We start from the raw sequence: 21,153 nt of genomic DNA on the forward strand, positions 1-21,153 counted from the left end.
AGACTGTATTAAAAAAAAAAATGGGTGCCCATCTTTTTTTTTGATAATACGGTTTGTGCCGGGCAAATACATTGGATCTGTGGGGATTTGAGCTGGGCAGTTTCGTTTTTCAGCGATAATGGAAACTGAAGGCGCCCAGCTCAAAAACGAACAAATCCAAGGCATTTGGTCGTGGGAGGGACCAGGATTCGTAGTGCACTGGCCCCCCTCACATGCCAGGACACCAACCGGGCACCCTAGGGGGCACTTGTAACAATTTAAAAAAAAAAGTAAAATACCTCTCAAGTCCATAGCTCCCTTCCTTTGGGTGCTGAGCCCCTCAAATCCCCTCCAAAACCCACTGCCCACAACTCTACACCATTACCATAGCACTTATGGCTGAAGGGGGGCATCTAGATGTGGGTACAGTGGGTTTTGGGGGCGGTTTGGAGGGCTCCCATTTACCACCACAAGTGTAACAGATAGGGGGGGGATGGGCCTGGGTCCACGTGGCTGACATCCACTGCACCCACTAACAACTGCTCCAGGGACCTGCATACTGCTGTGATGGAGCTGGGTATGGCATTTGAGGCTGGCATACAGGCTGGAAAAAAAGTTGTTAAAGTTGTTTTTTTTTTGGTGGGAGGGGGTTAGTGACTACTGGGGGAGTCAGGGGTGGTCATCCCTGATTCCCTCCGGTGGTCATCTGGTCATTTAGGGCACTTTTTTGGGACTTGTTCGTGAAAAAAAGGGTCCAAAACAAGTTACCTAAATTCACGCTAAAACGCCTTTTTTCGATTATCGGCCAAGGACGCCCATCTCTCCTCGGCCGATAAACATGCCCCAGTCCCGCCTTCACCACGCCTCTGACACGCCCCTGTCAACTTTGCCCGTTTCCGCGACAGATTGCAATTGAAGACACCCAAAATTGGCTTTCGATTATACTGATTTGGGCGCCTTTGTGAGATGGGTGCCCATCTCCCGATTTGGGTCGAAATATGGGCGCCCATCACTTTCAAAAATAAGCCCGATAGTGTTCCAATCAGACAATCTTATTCTACTCCTTAGTTGAAATGAATTCTAGTAATTTACTAGGTTCCAAAAATATATAATTTGAGGAATTTAAGGAGACTACATATCTACAGGGATACATAAGAAGAAAAGTTCCACCTATATTAAGCAATCTTAATTTTAATTGTAAAAATTCCTTCCTTCTTTTTTGCGTATCCCTCGATAAGTCCGGAAACATTTGAATTCTTGATCCTAGAAAATTATCTTTGATGTGGCTGAAATACAATTTGAGTATATTATTGCGGTCCAATTCGAGAGCAAACATCACCATCATGGTGGTCCTTTCTGTTACTGTTTCCAGTGACGTTTCAAGAAATTCAGTTAGGTTCAGATTAGGTTGAACAGAATTCTCCACATTTCGTATAACAGAGATATACTGAATCCTAGTAATAGGCGGAATATTATCAAGAGGAATATGCAAAACTTCCATAAGATACCTCTTAAACACTTCCAATGCAGATATTAATGGAGATTTAGGAAAGTTTAAGAGTCTTAAATTATTTCTCCTAATCTGATTTTCAAGGTATTCAATCTTCCGAGTTTGGAAATTTTTATCTTTAGACACACTGGAATAAAAGTTTTTAAAAGTTTGTATATCGTTTTCAAGTACCTCTATTTTGGTGGCGTGAGTCTCGAGCTTGGCTGAAAAATTCTCTTGGCCACCCTCCAATGTTCCGGTACCACGCTCAATTTTAAAGATATATTTCATATTACTTGTCAGTGCTTATGTTGCTTCCTATTTTTTTTTTTCATTTGGGTCCTTTTTCCATTCTTTGAAGAACAAACATTTGGCTGTAATGTCCTCTTTTACTTCCTAGCAGGCCTGAGCACAATGGACCATACTCATGAGCAGAGCATGGGTGTGAATAAAAGGCAGGAAGATCCATGTGTACACGTCCTGAGCAGAACTGGATGTCAAGTCAAAATCACAGAAACCACAAAAGGGTGGAGATTTAAAAAATGCATGACGATACAGTTTTGTCTGGAATTTTGACTTGACATCCAGTTCTGCTCAGGACAGTGTATCTACACAACTACAAATAAAGACTACCTTTTATTGTACACTTTTTTTTTTATTTGTACCCCACGCTTTCCCACTCATGGCAGGCTCAATGCGGCTTACATATTATATACAGGTACTTATTTGTACCTGGGGCAATGGAGGGTTAAGTGACTTGCCCAGAGTCACAAGGAGCTGCAGTGGGAATTGAACTTAGTTCCCCAGGATCAAAGTCCACTGCACTAACCACTAGGCTACTCCTCCACTAGCAACATTCCATGTAGAAGCCTGCCCTTGCAGATCAGCAATGCGGCCGCGCAGGCTTCTGTTTCTGTGAGTCTGATGTCCTGCGCGTACGTGCAGGACATCAGACTCACAGAAACAGAAGCCTGCGCAGCCGCATTGCTGATCTGCCAGGGCAGGCTTCTACATGGAAAGTTGCTAGTGGAATAGCAACATTCCATGTAGAATCTCAAATAGTAGCAACAGAATCTCAATAGTAGCAACATTCCATGTAGAATCTCCAATAGTAGCAGCATTCCATGTAGAATGTCAAATAGTAGCAACAGAATCTCAATAGTAGCAACATTCCATGTAGAATGTCAAATAGTAGCAACAAAATCTCAATAGTAGCAACATTCCATCTAGAATCTCCAATATTTATTTTATTTTTCTTACATTTGTACCCCACACTTTCCCCACTCATAGCAGGCTCAATGTGGCTTACATATTATATACAGGCACTTATTTGTACCTGGGGCAATGGAGGGTTAAGTGACTTGCCCAGAGTCACAAGGAGCTGCCTGTGCCTGCAGTGGGAATTGAACCCAGTTCCCCAGGACCAAAGTCCACCACTAGGCCACTCCAAAACTTGGATCTACCTGCCTTTTTTTCACACTCATGCTCTGCCCATGAGTACGGTTCATTTAGGATTACACACTAGGTGTCCTTTTACTAAAGTGTGTTAAACCCAGGGCTTTTTTTTTAGGGGGTACTGAGTACTGGCACCTTTTCTATTGTCTGCTAAAAGTGACCCATGGTCCCCAAGTTTTAATGAACAAACTCAGGCTCTACATACCAATTCTGTCTTGTCATAGATTTTGTAACTGGCTGCAGGGGGCCTTGCTATTGTGGGGTGGGTACGTCAGTGATCACCCCATCCCTGAAGGGTGGCCTGGCATTTGAGTACCATCACCTTTTTCGCTAGAAAATATGCACTGGTTAAACCCTGGGCTTAGCGTGATGTAACAAAGGATATTCCCACATACTAAGTTCAGATTTAATGCAACACTTTTACAATTTTATTTATTTTTTATTTATTGCATTTGTATCCCACATTTTCCCACCTCTTTGCAGGCTCAATGTGGCTTACAATACATCATGGATAATGGAAATATGTAAGAAAATATACAATTAGTATAACAGAAGGATTTTGGGTAACATAATAATGATGAAACAAGATAGTAGTTTGACAAGCATATTTTGTAAGGCAGTTCTGGATATATGTGTAGGAGTTCATGTTTGTTGATCTTTGTGGTAAGCCTTGTTGAAGAGATGGGTTTTCAGTAGTTTGCGGAAGTTGGTTAGTTCATAGATCGTTTTTAAGTTCCGTGGCAGCGCGTTCCAGAGTTGTGTGCTCAGGTAGGAAAAGGTTGACGCATGCGTTAGTCTGTATTTTAAACCTTTACAGTTGGGGAAGTGAAGATTAAGGAATGTGCGGGACGATTTTTTAGCATTCCTGGGTGGTAAGTCTATTAGGTCTGACATTTAGGCTGGGGTGTTTTATTTATTTATTTATTTATTTATGCAAATTGTGTGCTAATGCTTCCATTTGTGCATGGAACCTGCAAAATATTAATGTGGGAGCACTTACAGCCAAGTGCGCCTATGTTAAGCCTACATATTCCAGTAAGTGTGTGCTAATCAGAATGCACTAGCTGGATTATACAGGAATGCCCATTCCCTGCCCAGGCAACACCCTTTAGAAAACATATATTTAAAAAATCATTAATGCAGGGTTTAGCGAGCGGAAACAGGGAAAATACCACAAAACGCTTTAACGTATTTGTGCAGTATTAGAGATTGTCCCCATTCCCATGAGCTCTGTCCCCTTCCCTGCCCCATTCCTGAGATCTCTGTCCTGTCCTCACCCTGTCTCCCTGAGTGCTGTCCCCATACCCGCAAGCGCTGTCCCCATCCCCACAAGCTCTGTCTGATCCCATCCGCACAAGCCTCGAACAGTTATGACTTTATATTTAAATTATTTATTTAAAGTATAAAAAGAAACAATATTCTGTACAACTGTCATTTTATAAATCACAAACAATACAGAACAAGGATCAACAAAACCCTTGTCTTCCCTTTCCCCTAACAAATATTCCCTCCACTAACTGGAAAACTGAACAAGCCAAATTACTACAAATAGAAAATTCATGCTAACAGAACATCTCAGGCACACACACAGAACACACAGCTGATCAAAAATTATAAACATATATTAAACCAAAATCCCAAGAAGCCATACCTTCCATGTACGTCTACACCAAAGAAATAGAAAGAGATGCATTTCTTCCTATTCTGTGCAAAATATAATGTTCACACATGCCCACGGATGGTGTTAGAGAAGTACAGCTAGGGCAACTGCCTCCTGGCCAGAGAGACCCTAACCCTCCTAGAAGCTGAAGGATGCATGAACTGATACTGTGCTTTGGGGTTGCCTCCCAGATTTCTGCCCTGTGCCTCAGCCATGTCTAATACCAGCTCTGGCAGGATACACATTTCAAATCTGACATATTCTAGTCATAAATAGAAAATACAATTATTTTTTCTACTTTTGTTGTCTGGTCATTTTATTTTTTTCAAATCATGTTGGTCCCAGTATCTGATTTCTGTTTCCTTCTGTCTTATCATAACTCGTTCACCTGGGTCTCCTGCCCATTTGACATTTTTTTCCTCCATACTCACCATCCATACTCCATTTCAGTGTACCTCTTTCCCCATGTACAGCATCTCCCTTCTCTGTGTCCCCTATACTTCTCTGTCCAGCATCTCCCCTGTGTCCATCTCCCCATATTCATCATCAGCACTCTGTGTCCTTATCCCCCCCTGTATTCAGCATCACTCCTCTGTATCCCTATGCCCCCCCCCCCCAAGTTATAAGAACATAAGTGTTGCCATACTGGGACAGACCAAAGATCCATCAAGCCCAGTATCCGGTTTTCAACAGTGGTCAAGCCAGGTCACAAGTACCTGGCAAGATTCCAGAACAGTAAAACACATTTTATGCTGCTTATTCTAGAAATAAGCAGTGCATTTTCCCAAGTCCATCTTAATAATGCTTATGGATTTTGCTTTTAGGAAATTATCCCTGTGTCCAGCTTCTCGCTTATCTTCCTCCCCCACACCAGTTTCTCTCTCCCTCTCTCTTCCCTCCCACACTCTGCTGTATGTTATTTCACTCCCTCTTCTTTCATCCCCTTGGTTTGGCATCTCTCTTTCCCTTCCCTCCTCTCCCCTCACCCCTGCTGGTTCAGCACCTCTTTCTTTTCCCTCCAGCCTCTAACCCCCTCCCCACAGGTCTAGCCCCTCTCTCTTCCCTCCATTCCCCTTCCCACAGGTCCAGTGCCTCTCTCCCTTCCCTCCAGCCCCCCCCCCCATGGATCCAGTGTCTCGCACCCTTCCATCCAGCCCTCCCCCCCCATTGGTCTAGCACCTCTATCCCTTCCCTCCAGCCCTCCCTCTCTCTCCCCCATGGTCTAGCATGCTTCCCTCCAGCCTCCAGCCCTCTCCATGGGTCCAGCGCCTCTCTCTCTTCCCTCCAGCTCTCCTGCCCCCATGGTCCAGGTCCTTTCTTCCTTTCCTCCAGCCTTTTCTTGTGTGTTCAGCACCTCTCTCCCTTCCCTTCAGCTCCACCCCCCCCCCCCCATGGGTCTAGTACCTCTCTCCCTTCCTTCCAGCGCCTTCCCCCATGGGTCTGGAACTTTGTCTTCCTCACCCTACTCCCACCGTGGTATCTCTACCTTATGAAGCCACCGGCAATAATCACCACAGGCCTTCTCTGGGGCTTTCTCTCTGCCAGGTCCTGCTTTCTGATGTAACTTCCATAAGGTAGAGATACTGTAGGGAGGGGAGAAGAAACAGAGGTGCTGAACCCACAAGAGTGGTAATCGTATTTTTTTTTTACCACAGGAGCAAGGCTTTTTACTGTTCCTGCGTGCTGGTAAAAAGTTTTGCTCCCGCACCTGCAGTAAATGTGCCAAAAACTTTTCTGCTACCACAGGTTCACCACAGGTCCCCATCCCTGTGTCATTCTTTATGCCAGTGGTTCCCAAACCTGGTCTTGGTGGCACCCCAGCCAGTCAGGTTTTCATGAAAGAGATCCGCATTCACTATCTCCACTGCATACAAATCTCTCTGGTGCAGTACCCTGTTTCCATGTGCCAAACACTTTAAGGGCTTAATGCCTTTAATAAAATGGCCCCTAAGTGACATATACGCCAAGTTTATATTACAGAGTTTAGGGTTTGTGAGCATAACTGCCAATTTATGGCGCCAACCAGAACCTAAGCACAGCTATTCTATAAACTTTGCATCAAATTGGCCTTTTAGGTTAAGTGTACCTTAAAGAATTATCTTTTTAGTATTTCAAAAGATTGTGAGTTGAGATACAAGGAGAGAAAAAAAATTAAAAACATGTTTAAAAGCTTTTCAATATCGTTGACCATTTGGGGGGGGTGTGGGGGGAGTTAGTGGAGAGATGATATGTTTTAGGGTGAAAATTTATTTGTTTGTTTGCCTGTTCATTTTCTCTGTTGTTTAATAAAGAGAGAGAGAGAGATAAAAGCTTTTTAATATCTTTTCGCAGGTAATTGTGTTGCATCTTTTATAAATCAGTTTCGGAAAGAGCCGGACGAAACAATTGACACGGATTGAACTCCAGCCACACAGTGCGCGCAACCGTAGAATCCGGGCCTGCAGCTGGGGGGCGCCAGAGAGCCTGGTAAGCTCCGGCCAGAGTCCGCGCTCCGGCGCCGCGTTTTACGAGCGGCCGACGTTGTTGTCTCCTCTCCCCTGAGCTCCGGGATCGCGGCGGCGAGTTGAAGCGGACCAGGCAGAGCCTTGCGGACGTTCTCCTGCGCCCTTCCCCCTCCTCCCACACCAACTCATTCCTAACCGAGTCCGACCGGAGCCGAGGATTTCAGCAGAGAGCAGAAATCTGGCGGAAAAGTTGTTTTTTCCTTTTGTTCTGAGCCGAGGAGAAAGTTTTTGTTGAGGTTCTTGTGAGGGGGATTTTTTTTTCGAGTGCATGTTAACTGAGGGAAATAAACCCCAGGCAAAGCGCGGGTGGCCGTTTTTGTTTTTTCCCCGGAGCAACACTAAAACGGAGGACGCAGGATGACCGGGGGCACCCGGGAGGCTGGCGTGGGCGACGGAGTATCAGCTCTCCGGTGTGTCGGGAGGAGTAGAAGGGGCACTTTTCGGTGGCTGCTGCTGCCCCTGCTGTTCTTCTCCGCGGCGGGTTTCTGGAGGTTTAGTGCCGCTGAGACGGACTTTTCCATCCTGGACGAAGCGCAGATCTTGGCAGCTCAGATGAGGAAGCTGGCGACGGAGGAACTGGGGGTCCTCACTATGCAGGTCTGTGTGTGCTGCCCGCACCCGACTCCTGGCCCTGGCGCTTTGGTGCCAGGGTGCACTTAGAGGGGTGGGGGTGGGGAGAGAGGTGAGGGGTTCAGATGCCAGGGTGCAGCAGTCAGTGGGGGGGGGGGGGGGTGAGTGTCAAGAAGCACAGGGACTACTGCCAAAGGGGATCGTGGGATGTTTGGTGGAGAGAGAGGAGGGACTATGGCTAGGGTGAAATCAATGGGGTTGGGAGTAGGGAGGCTCTGGTGGGGAGTAGGGAGGCTTGAACAGGGTAACTTTGAAAGAAGTGGGCTTTTGCCAGCCAGGGTGACATGGATGACTGAAGATAGGTGCCAGGGTACCCTCGGATGAGAAGCACCAAACACCTCCCGGTCACCCACTCATCCGAGGGTACCCAAGCACTATTGGTCTCTCCACTTCTTTGAAACTGGCACCAAAGCTTCCCCAGTCACCCAAAGGATGGATCGTCCTTTTGCTACTTAGTTGTTGTACTCATTTTATTGGGGGCAAAATGATGCCCGATCGCACGACTTTTTTTCCAGTTTTTCCGAAAAATAAAGTTCTTTAATGCTAATTGCTTTTTTTTTTGCTTGGGGTTGAGGGGTTACTGTGTTGTTTGTTTGTTTGTTTTTTTGTAAGAAATAAAATGTTATGCAGCTTCATGGCAGGAATACTTTTAAATCGCCTCTCTCTGCTCTAAGATTGGTGACTTTCTGGCCCTTTGTCCCACAGGCTCAAGGAACTGAGCTGGATTGCATGTTGTTTTTTGGTGCTTGGTTTTCTGGCAATATGTTAGCTTTAGGATCACTGTTTTATGAAAACATATATTTGAATTTGATATCATGCTCTACTTGTTCCTACAGGCCCCTTTTTGTTTTGAACTTAATTTTAATGGCAATAAGTAGAAAGAAAATAAGATGATACCATGGACTAACTTAATACATCTTTTGATTAGCTTTTGAAAAGGTATAGTCGTCTATGTTTTGATTTAGCTCTATTTATTACCTTTAAAAATGGAGTAACACGGCTACCATACCACTGAACTTAATTTGAATACTGAACAATAATTGTTGGAGATAGTGTAGACATTTTAGAGAAGTAGAGGCTGGTGCAGTTTAACTTGTCGTTGCAAATGCTTTCTTGAGTGTTTAAAATGTTTAGTAAAATTTCATTCCACACTTATAAATATGCATGTATTGCTTGTTTATTTCATAACACAGCCACTTTCCTGTAATATAGGCAAGATATATTGTCAATTGTTATCAGAACTTATATCATAGAGGCAAACTGTAAAAACTTTACAGGAGGAAAAAGCCTTGGAGCTCCATCTTCTTTACAAGAGAGAAAAATAATAGGGATGGATGTATGGTAGACCTGGACCAATTCTCAGAAGACTCTGTCCATGAGGAGCTAGCTAAACTAAAAGTAGATAAAGTGATGGGGCCTGATGGGAAAAATCCGAGGGTACTCAAGTGGAGGCGTGGCCTAGTGGTTAGGGTGGTGGACTTTGGTCCTGAGGAACTGAGCTCGATTCCCACTTCAGGCACCTCCTTGTGACTCTGGGCAAGTCACTTAACCCTTGTTTTTAATTGCCTCTTCTAGACCTCTTTCTGACTCTGTCATACGGGGGACTAAAGGTACTTATTTCATATAACAGATTCTGTATAGTTTCTCTGACCTCCATTGTCACCCAATCCCATGGGGATTGAAAACTAATTCCCATAAATACTGCTTTCTGTTCTTCTGGATCTAGGTATACTCTGGGCCATTTATGTTCCCACATAAATCTTATTAAACATCTGTCTAAGTTTCTGCAAAGACTGAGTGTCACTTGTATATGATCTACCTTGTAGGCTAAATGTAAGGTAAAGAGAAGATAGAATCAATAATAATAAAGACAGGGATAGGTTTAGATAGATAGATACATTTTATTTCTTACCCAAACACAAGTCTTCAAGTTGATACAAATACAGACATCAGATTCTGGTTTCAACCGCACAGGGCTTCGCCGTCTGACAGCTTTGGAGAAAAGACTCTCAAACTAAGCCAAAATTTCCCCTCTTTTATACTCTATCTTCTCCATAGAAGTGAATGGTGAGATACCTAGCTCCTAATATTTCTCAACTTCCTGAGATCATACTTTCCCATGCGATCTGCTATCTGATGTACCCACCTCCTTTGGTTCTCAGCTACTGCTAATTATCAACATGTTTTGGGAAGCGTTGAGATAACAGTTTCACATCTTCCGGCTGCAATACGTCTCATACCTTTCTCATGAACTCTGTATTACCTCTGTATCATTGTATACCAAAACTAATAAGCTCCATTTTATTCATCTGATCTTTCATTACAAGTGCTATATTGGATTTAAAAATTGTACCAATTTTGTATCAGGACTCATTGTTCAGACCTGCTTTTTGCAGATTCTCAAATATTAAATCACTTGCTTGCTGTTTGGCCTAGTCAGTATTTTTTTCCAGTTGTTCTAGGCTGCATAGCTCTGGCCATCACTATTCCAGTGGTAGCCTTAAAGCTAGGCCATATATTAACATTCCCCTCTTCACCCTATCCCATAGGGTGACACCAGGGTTAACGTACCTTGGTACCATCCGTTCCAGAAGGTATTCTATGAGGCCATAAAATTATCTGAGTCTTAAGATCAACTGGTACAATTTGTTTAGTTTGCGGTTTGAAAGTATCATCTTGGCAGTACTGCAATTATGTCAATCCTACTAAAACTTATAGTTATTATAATACTATTTTTCTTCCACCTTTTAATATGCAGGTTCTATCTTATTCTTATGTATGTCAATATATTTATATTGTTATAAATCACAAAATCATTGGTTATATACTGATTATATCTTAATTATACATTTGCATAGATTAGCACAATTTATCATATCATCTTATACAGCTTTATATGGTTACATTATATCCCTGTGCGCTATCATCTGATTATACAGTTGCAGACATCTCTCCAGTGTCTCTAACAGTTGCATAGCGATTGGTCCTTCCCAAAGGGAGAGAGTCCAATGGGTTATCTCCTGTGGTGTTAGGAAGGAGGTTTTCGTGCAGGGTATACTGTCCCGCTACTGTCTTTTTCATTATTGCGGTTTCAATTAAGCGTTCTACTAAGCCTCTAGCACAAGGGATTATGCAACATCCTACTAAAACAAAAATTGCTACCACTATGATTATAGTCGTGGCTGCTGAAATGATAAATGTTTTCCATTTACCAAACGCTCTATCCATCCAACCTGTCCAGGATGTATCAACGCCAGAGTTTTCTGCCAACTCTTGCGACAGTGAGGTTAAGCCTTCTAAAGCTCTGGTAATTGATCCATCTGGAGCTGTATTGTTGGGGATAAAGGTGCAACACTGGGTACCTATCTTTTGGCACACCCCTCCATCCGCTGCTAGAAGTTGGTCAAGAACTAATCTATTTTCCAACGTCATCCGGCTAGTGGCGTCTAATTGTGTTGCAATTCCTTGAACTGCATCCCTAGTGTAATTCACAAATCTCTGCTGATTGTAATATATATAGTTGATCCAGTCAAGGTTCTTATTGATAGTCGCCCACCAAAAGAAAACTGATTCAAATCCTGCAGCTATCTGGTTTCTGGCTTTAAACTCATCAGGAACCCCTCTTGGAACTCCAATAGCATCTATATAGACCCGATCATCAAAAGATCCAGGCATTGCATTTCTCTTCACTCGTGAGGAAGAGCTGCTATGAGGAGGAGGCAAGGATGCTATAATGATTGGAATGACCAATTTGACTAGGGCACATCTGCCTGTCCAATTGTTAGGAAGTGTATGGCGGATAGTGCGGGTTCCACAGTACCACCATATGTCTGCTCTAGCTTGTGAGAACCGTGTTAGGGTCAGATTTTTCAGAGTCCCATTTCCTAAGGTTGTGTTACAATTGGTTAAGTTTCCTAAAAACCGTGTCTGTTTCACCCCATATCGTTCCAGACATGTATGATATCTGGTAGCTGGATTTGGAATCCTGAATGCAGGTGGAATCCTCATCCGAGGGGGTAAGTAGGGGTGGTGCTCGTCAAGGTGTTGGCAAGACTGGTTTATGTCCTCTTTGACCTGCAATAACTGTAACATACACCAAAATCCATCTGGATCATTTTGGAGATCTAAGGGGAAAGGAACAACTGTTGGTTCAGCTCTTGCATGGGAACAAAAATAACAATTAGAGACATTCAAACTCTTTGTAGTATAATGTGCCCATTCGAGCCATAGGTTTGTCTCTCCAAATCCCGTTTCCAGTGCCACTAAATCTTTAGAATTATTAATTGGTACAATCTGGTAAGGAATTTTTATTTCTGGGATCTTTGTCGGCACTAAAGGATTGGTCGCTGTAGGTTGGGCTGGGGGTGGAATAATCTTGAATTTTCCAATGGGGTCTCTACCTGTGGCATCAATTCCTATGGAATAAGTTCTGTATGTAACATCCGTTACTCCTCTAAAAGTGATAGCCACGGGATTACATTTGGTCATTTGGCAGAGGCCAGTGACTCGCAATTTCATGATGGAAATACTCCTTTTTAGATCTGGAATCTCAGTACCTGAGTAGGGAACCCATGAGCCTGTATACCACCATACTTGTGCCCAACTTCCACAATTGGGGAAGGGACACAGGTATACTTCAAAAGCTGACAAATATTGCTGCACAGGATGTTCCCCACACATTGTGTAAGCACACACATCAAGGGTGATAGTGGTTGTGTCCTTGGTAGTGGGTAATGTTATTTCATAAGTGGTTGTAAATTGTTCTTGAAAATTTGCTAGGTACTGTGTTCCATGTATCATGGGTGTGGTGAGCACACACAACAGGAGGGCTAAGCACTTCATGTTGGTAGTTTTCATAATGAGGCACGGTAGGTAAGTAACGGCTACTGATTAAGGAGAGCGACAAATTTATCCCAAGGGTTTTAGCAACAGGTATTTGGGTATGGGGGGTAAATTCTAATAGCCCCTATTTCAGTAGGATCTGGGATTTGGAAAATACCATATACTTCCAAAGGTCTCAATCCAACCTCTCTGATAAACAGGAAGGGAATCCAGTCAGTGCCCAGTACAGCGTATGTAATTACCCAAAAATCTACAATGTCACCAGTTTGTGGCCTGATTAGGAGGTCGTCTGTTTGTTCAATTTGTAAGCCTAAGGTTCCTCCAAACAGTGACTGAGTGTGTGTAACCGTACGGCTAGGACCTAATGTCCAACTGTCAAACAAAGGTTCACACAGTGTGTGGTATCGGGTGAAGGGGTCCCAATTTGTATCGTCTTCTGGAGCAGGGTCCCAATGAGGATGATATTCTGGGGGTTCAGGGATCAAGTGTGCACCTAAATTTAAAGGCGACGGTGGGGGAGAATCAGGTGGAGAAGGCGGAGTGTCTGGTAAATTCTGGGACATATATTGGTGGTCACTTAGGCGTGTTGAGCTATCTGGGAGGACGAGTGGCTGGGACGGTGATGTTTGACGTGGCTACAGTAGTATGTGTGGGAGGAGGAGCGTCACTAGCAGGAACCAAAGAATAAAGAGGAGGGGTGGGTCGTAATTCAAGCAAGGCAATATTATCCTCAAAAGTAGTTGTACGATTGGGGACAATATGGACCGAGCTACTGATAGGATTGGGAACAGTTGTAAAATACAAAACAGGAGGATCAGTGAGGAAAGGAGTAGTTGCAGAGATCTCAATAGGCTCTGGAGGATTGCCAGTTGAAAAGTCTGTCGTGGCAGATGTGTCTGCCCAGGGGGTGGGATGACTGGTGGCAGCGGGGCTGATCTTTGAGATCGTCTGGGGGGGGCTATATCCAACCAGGCGTGGGAATGTGATGTTCTGTTGGAGCTTTGTGTTGGCTGCTGTAGTAGGTAGTGGAGCAGGAGCAGATGCAAGTACAGAAGTAGTTGCAAGTACCGTAGCGTTTCCGGCTGGCAAGGTAACGTTGCCAGTGGGAAAGGCTGTAAGTGTGGTCCAAAGATTAACGTGATAACAGTCAGCAGTATAGGTAAACAGGGTAGTGAGAAACAAAACCAAACCTATACACAGTATGATCATGCACACGAGTCCAACAGCAAACAGTCTGGCAGATGGGAAGCAGAAGAAGAGGGTGTACTGATGTATTTATCTGGCTTGATTCGGGAAGTACCGATGTAGAATGTCGAGCAGCTCACAGGTGTTGCTGTGCAAAATGTTTACTGTTGAAAACACAATGGACTCTCGTTCTTCCGGGGTCAACTGTCCTGCTAGGTTGCGGACTTGGAGGAGATCGTCTGCCAGATTACGGATTCTGATGAGGCGGATGCGAAGATCCACGTAGGGAAGTGGATGAACAGGAACTGTGGGAGGTGGAGGTGAAGAAGGCAACTCAAATACTGGTTCAGATACAGGTGGTTGTTCAGATGGTGACTCTGGAGAATCTGCGAAGGCTTGGATAATAATGTCAGCCAGATCAAGGAGGTGTGATTCAGGAGAGGGGATAAGGTGGTTAAGTCTTTGGTCAAGATGATTCAAAAGTGTTGGGTGCGGGGTCGGTGGTCTCGGGCTCAGTGGCGGTGGTGATGGGGTTCGTGCTGGGACTGGTCTCTCCAGTGACTGCTGTGCTGGAAACATCAATGGAAACATCCAGGAGACCTGATGGGGTATTTGGATAAGCTCGTATATCTTTCAGATGGACCCAGGATGTGTGGTCCTCCAGCTTTGCAGCTGTGGCTGACAGGGCTTCTATCTTGAAGGGCCCAACGTAGATCGGATCTCGCCAGGTCTTGTGCGTGTAATAACGCCGGTGCACTAGATCGCCCACTTTATAAGGGGGGGATCTATCGGCATCACAATCCCCTCTTCTGTCCGAAATGGCCTGTGGAATTGAGGACAGAGAACTTACAATAGTTTGCAAGATATCCCAATATACTGAGTATTGATCGGGTACTTGAGTGTCTGGATTGCCAGGTATGAGTCGCATCTGGCGACCTGTACATAATTGGAACGGCGTCAGTTTAAGGGAAGAGGATGGAGTGGCACGGAGAGATAATAGTGCCAAAGGAAGGGCATCAAGCCAATTCTTTATCCCATTTGCCATAAGCTGACGCATTTTTGTTTTGAGCAATCCATTGTATCGTTCAACCAGACCATTACTGGTGGGTTTGTAAACACAGACAGTTCTGTGAGTAATGCCGAGTGCAGGAAGAAGGTTCTGCAAAAGTTCATTTACAAAGTGTGTACCATTATCTGTGGTAATTTTTCCAGGAATCCCAAATCGAGGAATAATTTCAGTGCACAGTGATTGTGCCATAGTTTGGGCGGTTTCTCTAGAGCAAGGGAAAGCTTCCACCCACTTCGAGAAAGCGTCCACGCAGACAAGCAGATACCGTTTACCACGAACGGGCGTCTGCATATCTGTGAAATCAATATACCAATGTTGGCCAGGTCCCTGGACAACAGGTAAATGACCTGAAGGAATAACAGGTCCTCGTTTAGGTGTGTACAGAAAACATTTGTAACAATTATGAACTACGGTGTGACACATGGGCATCATTTGGGGAGCCCATAATCTGGAAGACAATTGATCATACAGTGTAGTAGCATTTAAATGTAAGGGGTAGTGGAGGGCATGCAAAAGAAGAGATAAAACATGCTGTGAAACACATAATTGCCCATTGGGATGGGTCCAAATTCCATTCGGATTTAGGAAACATCCTGCCTGCTTCCACAAAGTGAGTTCTGCTTGTGAAAGGGAGGAAGTGAGGGTAGTAGAGAAGTCTGAGATTAAGGATTCTGAGGGAGGGGACGTTACAGGGGGCTCAGATTCAGGAGATTGCAAGGAGGTGATGACAGGAGGGGTGTTGAAAGCAGGGGAGGAGGATTCAGAGGGTGTTGAATCCGTGGGAGTAGAAGGGGGCGTCTCAAAGGGAAGCGCTTCGGACGCGAGTACAGGAAGTGTAACATCGCAAGTGGATATAGTAGGAAGATTGGAAAAGGAAGTGACTTCACGGGCTAGTTCATCTGCAACATGGTTACCATTAATGGCGAAAGAGAAAACTGTCTCCTGTGCTTTAATCCAGGAGATACTGGTGCGAAGGCCTTTTTGATGGCGCTTCTCCAGTGCTTCAAAAAGTGCAGTCCACAAAGGTAAGTGACTTAGGGGTTGCCCGGTAGAGGAGATCATACCCCTCTGGTTCCATTTGCGAACATGGGAATGCAAGGAAGTGAATACATAGTCCGAGTCGGTGACAATGCTCAGATCTGAGTGTAGTGCTTTAAACAGCAAGACATACAAAACCGCTGCAAGTTCTGCGGTTTGGGCTGTGAATGAATCAGGTAACCTGAATTGTATAGGATCCAGAATATCTTCTTCTGGTGTATAACGGAGGGCGGCAAAACCGGCAACTCCGTTTTGCTGAGAACCATCTGTAAACCAAACCTCGCCACTTTGCAAGATTTCTGAATGTAGATGGAGTGATTCAGGAACAGATAATCGGGTAGTGCACTCATGGGGAAAAATAGCATTCTGTGCTGTCTCTGATACAGTGAGTAATGGATCCAGGCGTTGAAGGTCAGTTAAAGTTAATGGGTGAATAAAGTGCACTACACTGAACAAAAGGACTTGATACTTTTGTAACCGGCAGACAGTCATGTGACTAATCTGTTTATCCAACAGATATTTAACATCATGGGATGTGTGAAGAATCACCGGAAGGTGAGGAATGTAGCTGTATAATTTTGTAACAGCTGTGCTGGCGGCAACAAGGCCCTTCTCACAAGTAGCAAAAGCTCTTTCAACAGGTGAAAAAGTACCCGAGAGATAACCACAAGCAAGGTCATCATGTTCCTGAGTGATCAGGCAAGACCAGGTAGTCTCAGTATGCACAACCCAAAGGTGCACATCCTGAGACACATCAATGGTTGCTAATGGTGAGGAAAGCATAACATCCTTTACAAGTGCCATAAGATCAGCTGTTTCTTGAGGTGTAAAAAGAACGGGTTCATGTTTTACTTTCTGTTTGCCTTGTAGTTTTATATAAAAGGGCTGAGTTCGGGCTGAATAATTTGGTATCCATAGGCGACAAAAATTTAACATACCAAGGACACCTCTGAGATCAGAAATGGTAGTGGGCATTCGCAAGGAGGAGACATGTTGGAGATATATTAACACCCTCCATTGCCCCATGTAAGCCGCATAGAGCCTGCCATGAGTGGGAAAGCGCGGGGTACAAATGTTAAAAAATAAATAAATAAATAAAACTAGGAGATGTCCTGGCGGCTCTGCTGTCAGACCTCATCAATGCTTCCCTAGAGTCTGGTGTGGTCCCGGAATATTGGAGAAAGGTGAATGTGGGCCCTCCGCACAAGAACAGGAGGAGGTTGGGAATTACAGATCTGTCAGTGCATGGTGGTGAGTAAACTAATGGAAACGCTGCTAAAGCGGAGGATTGTGTGGTTTCTCAAATCGAATAGCCTTCAGGACCCGAGGCAGCATGGCTTCACCAGAGGCAGGTCATGTCAGTCGAATCCGATTGATTTCTTTGACTGGGTGACCAAACAGTTAGACGTGGGAGGGGCGCTAGATGTGGTGTACTTGGGTTTTAGTAAAGCCTTTGACACAGTTCCGCACAGGCGGCTGATTAATAAACTGAGTGCCGTTGGTATGGGACCTAAAGTGACGGTTAGAAACTGGTTAAATGGGAGGAAACCAGAGGGTGGTGGTAAATGGAGCTTGCTCTGAGGATAGGGATGTTATTGGTGGTGTACCGTAGAGATCGGTCCTTGGGCCAACTCTGTTTATCATCTTTGTGAATGATATTGCGGAAGGGCTGTCTGGTAAGGTTTGCCCCTTTGTGGATGATAGCAAACTCTGTAAAAGGGTTGACACCCCAGAGGGTGTGGGTGACATGAGTAAATATCTGTCAAAACTTGAAGAATGGTCTGATAATTGGCAACTAAAATTTAATGCTAAGAAATGCAAGGTCATGCACTTGGGTTACAAGAATCCAAGGGCACGGTACCATATTGGGAGTGAAGTGCTTCTGTGTACGAAATAAGAGCGGGACTTGGGGGTGATTGTGTCTGATGACCTTCAGGTGGCCAAACAGGTAGAAAAGGTGACGGTCAAAGCCAGGAGGATGCTTGGGTGCACAAGGAGAGAGATGACCAGCAGGAAAAAGAGGTGATAGTGCCCCTGTATAAGTCTCTGGTGAGACCTCATTTGGAGTACTGCTTGCAGTTCTGGAGACCGCACCTACGGAAAGATATAAACAGGATGGAGTTGGTCTAGAGGATGGCTACAAAATTGGTAAGCGGTCTCTGTCATAAAACATACGGGGAAAGGCGTATAAACCTCAACATGTATACTCTGGAAGAGAGGGGATATGATAGAGACGTTTAAATACCTCAGTGGCATCAATGTACAGGAGGTGAGCCTTTTTCAAATAAGGAAAACCCTGGAATGAGAGGGCATAGGAAGAAGTCGAGAGGAAATACGTTTAGGAGGAAACTAAGAAAACGCTCCTTCATGGAAAGAGTGGTGGAAGCATGGAATGGCCTTCCGGTAGAGGTAATAGAGATGAAGACTGTGTCAGAATTTAAGGAAGCATGAGACATGTATTTTTGGTTCCCTTAGGAAAAGGAGGAGTTAATGGTTGCTGAGGAAAGGCAGACAGGATGGGCCATTTGGTCCTTATCTGCCATCATGTTTCTATGTTTCTATTGTAGGCGGTCAGTGGCCCAGCTGTTTGGGGAGGCCGAAGGGGGCGGGGTCAGGGTGTGTGTCCTACATCTATGATTGATAACACACAGAAAAAAGAGGAGGAAAGGAAGATGCTGGACCAGAGTGCAGAGATGCTAAAGGTGGCCCATCCCAAACAATGATAAGTACCACCCTAATTAGTGCGATTGAAGGCTAGTGAGTGAGGGTTTTCTTGCAATGCGTTTGGTATATACAATTTGTCATGGTGGAGAAGAGACTGAGTCCTAAGGAAGGGCTGCTGCTTATTGACAATGCCTTCATGTGTATGTAAAAATGGATTTATATATCATAATTTACATATCTTCCTTATTGTCCCTCCGGATCAGCCCAGAATGCAACTGATAGGTTGTGCATGCCTTCCAGTAGGTGGAGACTGAAAACTGTGACTCTAGAGAGATACAATAAGACCCCTGGCAAACTGTAACTAGACTCTGTATTATCAGTCTCCAGCAGGTGGAAGGTGGTGAGCCCTTTCAGTCTTCTTTCTTTTCTTTCATTCTCATTGAGAGTAACTTTGTTATTCTGTATCTCTTGTGTCTGGAGGCTGAGATCCTTGGGGGTGTCACACTCGGGTGACTGGGTCCCTCCCCCCTCTTTTCCCTTGGTCTCCCTGCTTCTTGGGTTCTGCAGGTTGTTAGCCAGCCTTCAACTCTTCAGTGGAAGAGTGTGTTAAGGCATTGGGAGAGGCAGCCGCTGTTCTTCCTCAGCGCTATGGCCAAGAAACTTAAGCATTGCTCTTTCTCTTCTGTACGGTCTGGCGGCCGCAGGGCTATGTAAATTTTGTATGACGGTCAATGCGGTTCTGGAAGGTGGTCCCTCTTGAATTGTTTCAGTGGTGCTGACTGAGGCAGCGGTAGCAGGGGATGTGGGCAGTGTGGGCGTGCCGGTGCCCAGAGCGGCGGGAAATGCCGCCATCGTGGGCTGTCTCGGCCAACAGACCTGCTGCTTTTCAGCCCTCAGATCAACCAGTTTTGCCGTGCTCTGTGCCCTTGGGGGTCTCAGGGGAGGGCATCCCGCCAGAATTTGTTTTACAAATTGTATAAGTCTTTTCTGCTGCAAAAGTCTATTCCACTTCCTGTGCCTTTGACTCAGAACTTAGACAGTCAACCCCTGCCTGCCAAGCATCCCAGGGGGCCTGGGACCCAGAGGATGATCTGGCTTCTGATCCAGATCAGGACATGCCTGCTTTGGAGGGGCCAGATTTGTTGGGGAAAGAAATGCTTCCTGAGGACCCCAGTGCAAATTCTCCCGGGAGAGGATCCTTCCGTAGTCCAAATTTTCTACAAAGAAGGTTTGCAAGAACTCATTTCATTAGTGGCCTGTACCTTGTTTTTTGAGGATGACCAAGCCACTCTTGTGGAAACCCGCAAAGTGGATCTTCTTGTTAAGGGTATTAGAAGACCAGGTAAAACTTTCCCTATGTATCAGTATATCCGGGATATCATACAGGCTCAGTGGGATGCCCCAGATTCTCCTTTTTGGCTTGCTAGGACAATGGTTCATCTTTATCCTGTGCCCTTCATAAACCCCCCGTAGTGGATACAGTTGTCTTCACGGTTACAAAGCGGAATACGGTCCCTGTGGTTGTGGGTACCGCTCATAAGGATGCTCAAGATAGGCGTATGGAAGCCCTTTTGAAGAGTACTTTTGATGTCTCTGTCTTGGCGGTTCAGGCAACCATCTGTGGTTCTTTGGTTGCTAGGGTATGTTTCCGTTGGTCAAAGCACATTTTGAATAGCACTTTGGATGATGTGTTCTTAGTACATGCTGAATGGCAAAAATAGTGATGAGGTCTACCTTTTTGGCAGACTCTTTGTATGATCTGCTTAGGGCTTCGTCTGAATCTACAGCTTTAAGTGTAGCAGCTAGATGCTGTGGGATTGGGCTGCAAACGTGGCTTCCAAGTCAAAGTTGAGCAAATTTCCCTTTCGGGGGTTCTCTTCTTTTTTGGGAAGACTTGGATAAGTTGGTTCACATACTAGGAGAAACTAAGGTGCCTTGGCTCCCTGAGGATAGGCCCAGAGTGTTGGGTTGTTCTTTGCTCCTTGCTAGGGGGCGGGGGTGTGATTTTCAGTGGTATAAGCCAGAGAGAGTGTCTGTGGCACAGAGATCTTGATTTTTTTTTTCAGAGGAATCAGTCCTTTCAGGGAGCTCAAAGCGGGGGTAGAGACTCAGAACCTTCCTTCCAATCCCCCTCCCATCCCACCCAATGAAGGTTTCCGGGTCCAGCCTCTAATTCCTGTGGGATCACAGTTGACACAGATTTATTGGAGGTGGGCCCAGATTACCTCCGATCAGTGGGTGGTAGAGGTTATTTGAGTCGGGTACTCAGTTTGTGCGGCATCTTCCCAATGCCTTTTTGGAGTCTCCTTGTTGCTCCCTGATCAAGGCAAACATGGTTCGGGACACGCTGCAAAGGCTATTTGTCCAGTTCACTCCGCAGAACTCAGGCAAGGTTGTTATTCTATTTACTTTGTCGTCCCAAAGAAAGAGGGATCTTTCTGTCCCATTCTGGATTTCAAGGCGGTCAATCGATCCCTCCGGGTTTCCTCTTTTTGAGACTCTTCGGTTGGTCATAGTAGCAGTCAGGTCCGGGGAGAATTTGACCGCGCTGGATTTGACAGAAGCTTACTTGCATATTCCTATTCAGCCTCTTCATCAGCGTTTTATTTGGTTTGCGGTTCTGGGCAGGCATCACCAG

General features: G+C 45.0%; 1 protein-coding gene across 1 annotated transcript in view; it reads left to right on the forward strand.

The window, feature by feature from the left end:
* The first annotated feature begins 7,133 nt into the window (after nt 1-7,133).
* The window catches only part of CACHD1 (cache domain containing 1), a 534,201-nt gene continuing 520,181 nt past the window's right edge, over nt 7,134-21,153 (forward strand). The window contains exon 1 of the mRNA XM_030205962.1: nt 7,134-7,684. Within this exon, the coding sequence (XP_030061822.1) occupies nt 7,445-7,684 (240 nt within the window). The 5' untranslated portion in view covers nt 7,134-7,444. The remainder of the gene's footprint in view (nt 7,685-21,153) is intronic.

This window comes from Microcaecilia unicolor, chromosome 6 (genome assembly GCF_901765095.1).
Source record: "Microcaecilia unicolor chromosome 6, aMicUni1.1, whole genome shotgun sequence".
NCBI classification, from domain to species: domain Eukaryota; kingdom Metazoa; phylum Chordata; class Amphibia; order Gymnophiona; family Siphonopidae; genus Microcaecilia; species Microcaecilia unicolor.